This window comes from Atta colombica, unplaced genomic scaffold, assembly GCF_001594045.1.
Source record: "Atta colombica isolate Treedump-2 unplaced genomic scaffold, Acol1.0 scaffold46, whole genome shotgun sequence".
NCBI classification, from domain to species: Eukaryota; Metazoa; Arthropoda; class Insecta; order Hymenoptera; family Formicidae; genus Atta; species Atta colombica.
This window is the reverse complement of record NW_017259535.1, coordinates 836,763-846,371: the sequence shown is the minus strand read 5'-3', so window position 1 is coordinate 846,371 and position 9,609 is coordinate 836,763. Positions and strand designations below refer to the sequence as shown.

Here is a 9,609-nt window from a genome sequence, read left to right as displayed (position 1 = left end):
ATATATATATATATATATATATCATTTTAACACATACGTGTTGACATGTCAACACAAAACACGCAGGCATCTCTTGTAGCTGTCGCTCCTGATCTCAGGATTTCGTCTGTCTTCGGAAAAATTCAATCACATCTTTGATCGATCTTTCGTGAAATGGATCAATGTAGACAGATCGAAAAAAATCACACAAGCCACGTACGCAGTGTAAAATTCGCAGAAGAAATCGTTAAGAAACATTGTGGAAGCGATCGGAATTCGATAAAAATTTAATTTAAACATCGCTAGTCGAACGTGCGTGAAATTGAGCATGCGATAATCAATTAATGCGGGTAATAATTGTGATTAGTTGAGTACGAACGGTAATCAAATTGCGCTGCCAAAGAAAAAGTTGTACTTCGTAGTACTGTAACTGGCGAAAAACAGCTTGCTATTTTTTGTCATAAATTTGATCTTGCTTGTGTTTCGCGCATTGTCCATTTCGGAAAAAAACATTTTAAATTTGTAGCAATCGTCGTATTCCTTCATCCAAATTAACGAAAATTATTCGTTATCAAGACATTCGCTGCGAGCATTCGGCATCGATTTTACCTTGGAATAAGATTTTATCTCAAAACAAGATCTTTGTTTAGATTTGTTTGCGAGCAAAGGTATAATCTCGCCGATAACATAAAAGGTAAGAAGCGAAAATTCGAATATGCTATTTACTGGCTGTACAAAAAATATTCGTACTAGGAACATATTTCCCCAAAAAACTTTATTTTTCAAAAGTAAACATTAATTAGCAATTTATTAATAAAGAATAAAACAGATCATACAATATATTTCTGAAAAATTATTTTTTACCTAAAAAGAAATATTGTAATAATTAAAATATATTATTTTAAAAATAAGTGAAAATAAAAGATTTTATTGTTCAGCACAAGAAGTATACTATATTCAAGAAATTTAGGTTCTAAGTAGGTTCTAATTTTATTTTTCAAGATATACATGTAACCGTGAAACATTTATCCGTTTACATTCACTTTCAGAAAAACATTTACTTGTAAATTTACATATATAATTAGCATATCCGTTTATTAAAAACGTTGCTCCAAATATATGTGTTTTAAGTCAAGATCTGGTATTATATATTTAAATGAGAATACATTTACACATATATTTAGCATTTCTATAAAAATCATCTTGAGAAATATTTTAATGTCTTTTTTATAAAATTAAAAATCGATTTTATTTTTTCTTTTTGCTTTTCTTTTCTTATAGTTTAACATTTTAAAATGCACTTTAAAATCAACGTAAAGATTTACTCGTAGAAATATTAGTTTATTAAAAACGTTTGTCCGAATACACTGTTTTGAATACAATGTTATTTTATGTACATATTTTTTCTGGTTTTACTGTACTCAAACATTTTTTTTACACCCAAAAAAAATTTTCAATTTTTCCAATCCCTCACATTAAGATGATTCCATAATAAAAGGATAAACATTTATTATAAAAACGTGAAAATGTTCGAAAAAACATTTTTCATAGATGAATATCTAAATATACGTGTAAATGTATTTTCGTTTAAACGTATAGTAGCAAGTTCTACTTAAAACACGTATATTCGAAAAAACGTTTCTAATAAATGAATATATTAATTATACATGTAAATGTGTTTTCGTTTAAGTTAGTAATAGTAATATATGTATAATAGCAAACTCTATTTCTAAGATCATTAGCATGTTATTTTTTTGTATTCATTATATATATATATATATATATAGAAAAATATAATTTGATTTCATTCATTCGTTTATTTTCAAACACCACGATGTTTTTCTTCTTCCACGACGACATGCTACGATACGGCCAATAGCAAAAGCACCACGATGGATTACAAAATACCTGTCGACTTGTCGATGTCTTATTTGCGAGCGATTCAAAAGATACCGAGAGATACCGCCGGTGAGAAGTTTAGTTGGATAGGAAGATTGGCTTTGCATCAAATCAGCGAAGATATTGAACAATTTCCGTCAGAATTGCTATCTCTACTTCATGGAAACCGTCATCAAGAAAAAGAGGCATAAGGACATAACGTCAGCGCTCAAATGTGACGACTTGACAATAATAAACCGGGCTTTTAAGACCACTTGATTTTTCAATGGCAGCTACAAGGGGATCGTCGCATACTTTTGCGAACATCTCTTTCCTTACGTTTCGTAAAGATGAGAACGCGTATCGTGAAGACACTCGAATATAAATTAAAGGATCTGATTTTTGCACAGCAAATGTTCATACTGTAGTCTATTTATGAACTGCTTACCCATTGTGCCACGACTTTTATATGCATACGACTTTTGCTTATAACACGATCGTAAAAAAAGAACTCGTGCTGCCTGCATATTTTATTAAACAGATATTCCGCAAAAATCTGGATTTGGCAGTGCGTTTTCTCAAATTATTGAAGATTATTTATATATTGAAGAATATTATACGATACGCACTCCATTTGTAATTGGCATCAGTAAATAGCAATCTTTACTGCCCAAATTAATAAAGAAGCGACCGGAAGATTTCGTAGAATTATATGGGATTCATGAATCGGATATTATAGGATTTATCTCTGAGCAATACACGTGCTGAAATATTCTCTGAAAAAAAGGCTAAGCAACATTAAAAAAGCCGCGTATATACATCCACATATTATCACTCAAACAGATCAACGAGCATTTAATAGAAAAAATATTTCTGGATTTATTCCAAAGAAGAATTCCTTCAACACAGACAACACGCTCAAATAGTATATTATCCATATAATAAAAAATACGAACTACTCTATGAATCGTACGAATCCAAATATGATAAATATCTTCTCTTTGAAACAAAAAATATAACGGAAAGCTTGTTAAAATTGTTACCTATCGAGGAGCGGATGAAATGAGTTAGACTTATGTTCGAGAAAGTGAGTTCGCATTCTTACGAGGCAAATTGGATTTCTTATTTACCTGTTAACGAAGACATCATATCTCAAGGAACAAATAAATAAAACTGAAAATGAAGAGAAAAGATTTAAGTTAATTGAAAAAAAGATGGAAAGTTTAAAACGAATAATAAAGATGACGATTATCCGATGATGACCTTGATATGACCTTCTTGAAGAGACATAAGAACGAAAACCGTAATGTATTTCAAAATCTGTTCAATTTTCTTAACAGATACTATTCATGTGATTTTAATGAAAAGCTCTCCCTTATAATAGAAATTATCCAATTGTTTTATGTAAATAAAATGTATATAAAAAATGAATTTGTAAAATATGTTCCAGTTTATGGTGTATTTCAGACTTAAATACAATATGCCAATGAAAGAATTGATCGACATATGTATAGAAAAAAATCACCTAGCTATAACTTCTCCAAAAACTTCTATATATACGACTTGGAGTCACAAGACAATGAAAGACAATGGCTTGTAATATTCTTAAATACAATTCAAAAAAAGAATTTTAAAGATTTCAATGAAAAAAAACATATTTTTCAAAATTGTCCAGATAGTCACAGTCAATAATATTCATTCATTCAATCGCATGTGAATAAAATCAATGTAGAAAAATTGACAATTAGAGATCCTTGGTTAATGGATGCCGTTTTCGAAATATTATGTTTGAAAAACGTTCTAAAAAACGTTCTCAAGAATATCGGAATGATTACTCGGATGATCTTAAAAAACGTTCTTTATATAGAATTCTCGTTTTTTATGTAATAATGATATGCACCATCTACTGCAATCGCATGAACCAAAATTATGTTGCAGTTGGTTTCCATCTGAAAAAAATATCACATTTGTAAGCTTGAAAACACTCGCTTTAAAACCAGATCCACAAAATATATAGGAGAATTAGGAAAAATATTTAAAAGTCAGCATGAAAAATTACTATCGCAAATAGATGCATCATTTCATTAGGAGTACTTCATTAGGAGTTGATACAAAGACCTCCTCATTAAATTTGCCGAACACTGCATGAATTATATACACGACAAATGCGAAGATAAAAAGATAAAAGATCGTCTACTATTATTAGCATTACTATCTTAGCCATTTTACTTCACGATGAGGCAGTGACAAAGTTAAGCGATTTTTTCGCATCCACGGAAATGAAGGTAGATATTAGTCATCCAAATGCTAAAAATAATTACAAGATAGTGAAAAATTTACCATTGAGCATGAGACTTTCCAAACCGCCAATTCATCTTGATCTTATAATTAGATTATGCATAGGAGATTACTTGTCAATAGCTATGATGATACTAACGAATATAAATAGACAAACTCCTATGCTCAAAATAATATCATGCGTGAAAAAATTGACGAATATGCGCGTGAGTGTACAAAAGCATAGGATTAGGCTAATATTCTTAATATCTGTCGTGCAACAACTTGATCTCTATCAAAAAATGTTGTCGCCTGAGAACCATTATTCAATACAACAAGTTTTGTTCAAAGCAACCCAACAATTATTCTTTTCAAATCCAAAACCCGAAACTTGGTCCTTATATTATCTGTGTCATCGATGAATCCTACCTCTATTGAAAAAAACACAAATACATTACTTGTTCTAGATATAATGTTAGAAATGATAAATGATGTATTTGAATGCGTCATAATGCGTTACATATAGAACCATTTTATCGTTATATAAAAAATCACTGCAAGTTCATATTCATTCCCAATGAATACATTAAGAAATATTTCGATCTGTGATTAAAAAAAAATAGACAAGTTTTGAAATGGAATCGAATAAGATAAAAAAATATTACCCGGTTGTTGACAAAATAAATATTTTCAATGTTTTATCCGAAGAATCGCTCAAAAGCATAATTCAAAGCATAATTCATAATATTTATTTCATTGATAATTTTGATGTGCGTAAAACAGTGTCTTTTATAGTATCTTTTATAATATCATGTCTTTTATAATATCATGTCTTTGTAGAGTAAAGATAAATACATAAAACATACTTCAAAATATTCATGTCTTTCATGAAGCAAACACAGCGACCACTTATTGTACTTATTGTGACAAATTTCAATCTCTTAAAAAATATAACTATCAAAATTATGCGTTCATTCAAAGATATTTTCGTTATTCGTGTTTGCAAGTATATTTACTCTAATACATCTATTAATCCACAAGTCACCGATAGTTTGTAAATTTTATTTTCATCTGTCTTGTCACCTGAACAAGATGCAACGTCTTATTTGCTATTAGTATATAGAAGAATAGGATATACAAAGAAATTTCAAGAACGTTTGCAACGAATTTTTAAGGACGAAAGGACACTGGCTTGAAAATTGGCTTGAAAATTGCTCAGCACTTGTCCGAATTAATCAATATTTTCTCGCCACTATTAATCACGTTAATGACCGAAATTCTCCAGCGCTTTGTTTGCAAGATATCCGATGATGAATATGTAAACTGTATTATTAGCGTCATAGAATTTCTTGTTGAAATTGGTAATACAGATTCCTATTTTAACTGTGAAAATGTTACTGTCGCTGGAATATCGAAGAATAAACATATGACAAGATACTGTCAACTCATTAAGAAATTCCAAGAAATGCTGCAACTCCAAGGAGCTGTCGAGATTGTTTTATATCAACATTTTTTTTAATATTAATTTTTTCAACATTGATTAAACAAATCAAAGAAAATAGCGAGTGAATTTATATATGTATTTCCAGCAATATTATCAATGTTTTGTTATTGTTTATTTAATTTATTGTTTATAATTAATTGATCATTGAATTGCAAGTGTAGTTTTATATATTGTACGTTAAATTATTAATGCGCAAGTCTTTTTTAATGAAATAGTCGCGAATTCTTATAAATATTTTATACCTTTTATTTAGAGGGATGCCTAAAAAGTTTTTCAATAAACATTTAAAATATTTCTCGAAGTAAAATAAATGCATATTATAATTTAAAAGTCATATGAAGTAGATATTGTATAAAGATATGCGCATATAATTTTTTTGTAGCGATTATATATATATATATAAGCGTAATAAGTAAATAATAAGTAAAAGCGTAACGTGAGTTGCATGATAAAGGTTTTTTTAAGCAGTTTAAACATATGTCATCATTATTTATCTCAATTATCAATATTTTGCGAAGAATATATCCATTATTTGTTTGCTTGCTTAAAAAATACTGATAATAGATAATATAATTATATTAAATAAGATTTGAGATAAATGATGATGACATATGTTTAAACTGCTTAAAAAAATCTTTATCACGATAACTTTTTTCACACAAATTCTCTAGTATCTTTTCTGGAATACTTTTTTTACGCGATTTAAAGATTTCAAAGGAAATAAAGAAAAAGTAATAGAAGTTCTTTTTACTGTACAATAGATTGATTTTCGAAACTTTTAAACTAATTTCTATAATAAATCGGACGATATTTGCGTTCCTATACTAGCATCGAAAAAATAATACACTATTAAATCAGAAAATTAAATATATAAATTGATTCATCAATTGATTTTCCTCGATTTATATCAATTGATGTATTAACGAACATGAGGGCAGAAAATTCTATTGTAAATTCTTCTACAAATTATAAACTGTACTGATCTTGATGAAACGAAATGAAGAGAAATTGATATTAAGTAAGTAAACTGAAAATAATTAAGTAAGTAAACTGAAATAAATATTTTATCTTTACTAAGACAAAATTATCAAATCATAAAGTGTAAATCATTATTATGAAATCATAAAGTGAGTGTGCAAGTCATTCATTATTGTAGTTAATGTAATAGAGGGAGACGAGGAAAAAAATAAGAAAAGAGAAATTTAAGATCCTAAGGTATGTAATTTTGAATGTGGAAGAATATGAAAAATAGTTGCGACGTGTTAGAATTATATAAATAAGACTTATTTTACTGATGCAATAGTTTTCAATTGCAAAAATAACACTAGTCATTATACCAGTAATAATGACCAATTATTCATCAAAAGAAAAAAGAACATTAGCTTAGATGATTATCGTATTTCTGCAGATATTAATGTACTTACGTGATGCATCAAAGCCAGTGATAAAGTCAGGACATGATATATAAGCTGTTGATCCTGCTGGAGTGTTCGGCCAACAGGACCATCCATCGAAAGTAAATCGACAATATGGTTCTGAAATAAAAAATTAAACAGGAGATTGTAACAGGATAATAAATCGATGATTTCATAAAACACACAATTTGCTAGATAGTATTTAACAGTCATTAACAGATTAAATCGCGATATATAAGAAATTGTGAAGCAATATAATGAATCATAAAAACATTATAAAGAAAATATCATAAATAGCACCGCGTAAGTTGATTGCGGATAAATTTTCTCACGCAATATATGACGGTCGTAAAAAAGACAACTCGTAACATATTAGATATGGGAAAAAGTTCGTGGCGTTTTTCCCATTAGATAACATTAAAAAAACGCCACGAACTTTTTCCCATACCTAATATTACTCATCGCTAAAGAACTATAAACATATATGCCGACAAAAGGCACATTTCTTACATATATTTCTTACATGATATTCACGACATACATAAAATCTTCTCGTTTAGGAGGATAGAATAAATTCAAAGCCAATCCGCATTTTTACAAATTGTTATAAGTGCACATAAAATTTGACAATTTTAAAAATATATTAGCGTATATTATAAAATAAAATACATTCTATCATATAATATTATATAATTGAAATGGCATTCATCAAAACATGGAAATATCATATTTTAATACATATTCTTGTTCGTTTTCTTTATCGTCATATCCGTACGTTTATATACATATAAACAATTCATAAATGAATAAGAAGAGCATAAAACCCTATATATATAAAAGGAGAACTAACTTTAAACTATATTAATGCGAAATCACGTTAAGGGATTCATCGTGGTTATAAGCTCGAGAAAGTTCGCATTTGCTCACAAGATCTAAGTTTCGAAGAAACGTTGATAGTATGTATATTTCATCTAAGACCTCTTCCATCAACTTTTATTGAAAATAAATCACTTTCTTCCTTTCCCCTCGTGTGACTATAGTCTGAGAAAATGGCACATCCGCGATATTACAAAAAGAATGGCTGAAAAAGCTGTATGAAATATTTTCCACAGTTCTACAAACATAGATAACTGCGCATTCTGTTTTCTGGTTATCTCGAATGTCAATGTCCGATAGATTTAACTATAAATATTTAATTTGTATCTTCTGGTTGAATCTACTAAGAATTCCAATTAATATAATAAAATATTTTTTCAGTGTACGTATACATCAAATTCAATAAAAAATTGTCTCGATGTCTTGCAATTTGAAATACAATAAACATAAGTTTTTTAATCTGTTCTATATAGTAAAATAAAAACATAAAATTTATTTTTTAATTAATTACAAACAAATTTTATTTTAATTTTAAGATTAAATTATTTTATTAAAAAATCTATTAAATAATACTGAAAGAAAAAAATAATTTATGACCAATTATTTATCTGTTATTAAATTTTTGTGTTACATCAGAATTCATTCTAAAATTATTAAACAATTTTACTACGCATGAAAAACGTTATTATAATTTTTTAAAATAAAATGTATACACATAATATAATTGCAAATAAAAGAATACTCTAAAAATTATTTTTATGTAAAAAATAAAAAAATTTATGAAAAATACAATTATTCAACTAAATTCATTTCGCATTATCTATGTAATATCATTCTAATGTATGTATCGATGTTCATGAAAACTTATGGTAAGTGGACATTCATATTCTAAGATATATATATATTAGATTTTAGAATGTGATATCCACTTTGTTTCTTATATCTTTATATATAATTTTTGTCTGTATATATTTATGCGCAGTTGCTGCTTTAAGTTCATTTTGCATCATATCTATACGCACATAAAGAAATTTGCATGAAAAACAATAATTAAATTTTGAGCATTTTATAAAAATATTAGAAAGAAATAAAAATATTAAGTTCAAACATTTTACGGACTAAATATTAGTACGTAAATTTCAAAAGTTATCACAAAAAAAATGTCAATATTAAAATAGCATAAAACTTATCGTTTAATCTGTTGCATTTTGTTCAATTATATATGATCATAAAGTATTTTAATCTAATGTAAATCTATTTCCTAATAAAAAACTAGTATGCGATAATAATTAGCTGATAATGATGAACATAAATAAAAATACAGTAATTTAACCGGAAAGAACATTCTTATGTACGTGCAAATATTATTATGATGTTTGACATTATATGTATACATATAATGTATACATGTGTAGTGATATAAATACGCATAAATATGCAACGAAATTAATCAAAAAGCTTTTGACAAAATATGGATTATAATAATTTAATTATATGTAACAATTTGAATTAATGTTACATTTTAATTAATTAATATTACAATTTAATTAATTAACAATTTAATTAATTGTAACATTTTCTACATTTATTAGATTTTTATTTCTTTAATTATTTTTAAATTACTTTTTATATTTCTTTAATTTATAATGAATTTTTAATTAATTTCTAATTTTTTTAATT

The 9,609-nt window shown here is 27.3% G+C and overlaps 1 protein-coding gene across 3 annotated transcripts in view; it reads right to left on the bottom strand.

Annotated features, from left to right (window-relative positions):
- LOC108691381 (calcitonin gene-related peptide type 1 receptor-like) overlaps window positions 1-9,609 on the bottom strand; it is a 128,033-nt gene that overhangs the window by 90,684 nt on the left and 27,740 nt on the right. For all 3 annotated transcript variants that reach the window (XM_018199093.1, XM_018199095.1, XM_018199094.1), the window contains exon 4: window positions 7,063-7,173. In XM_018199093.1, coding sequence (XP_018054582.1) covers window positions 7,063-7,173 — 111 coding nt within the window. The remainder of the gene's footprint in view (window positions 1-7,062; window positions 7,174-9,609) is intronic.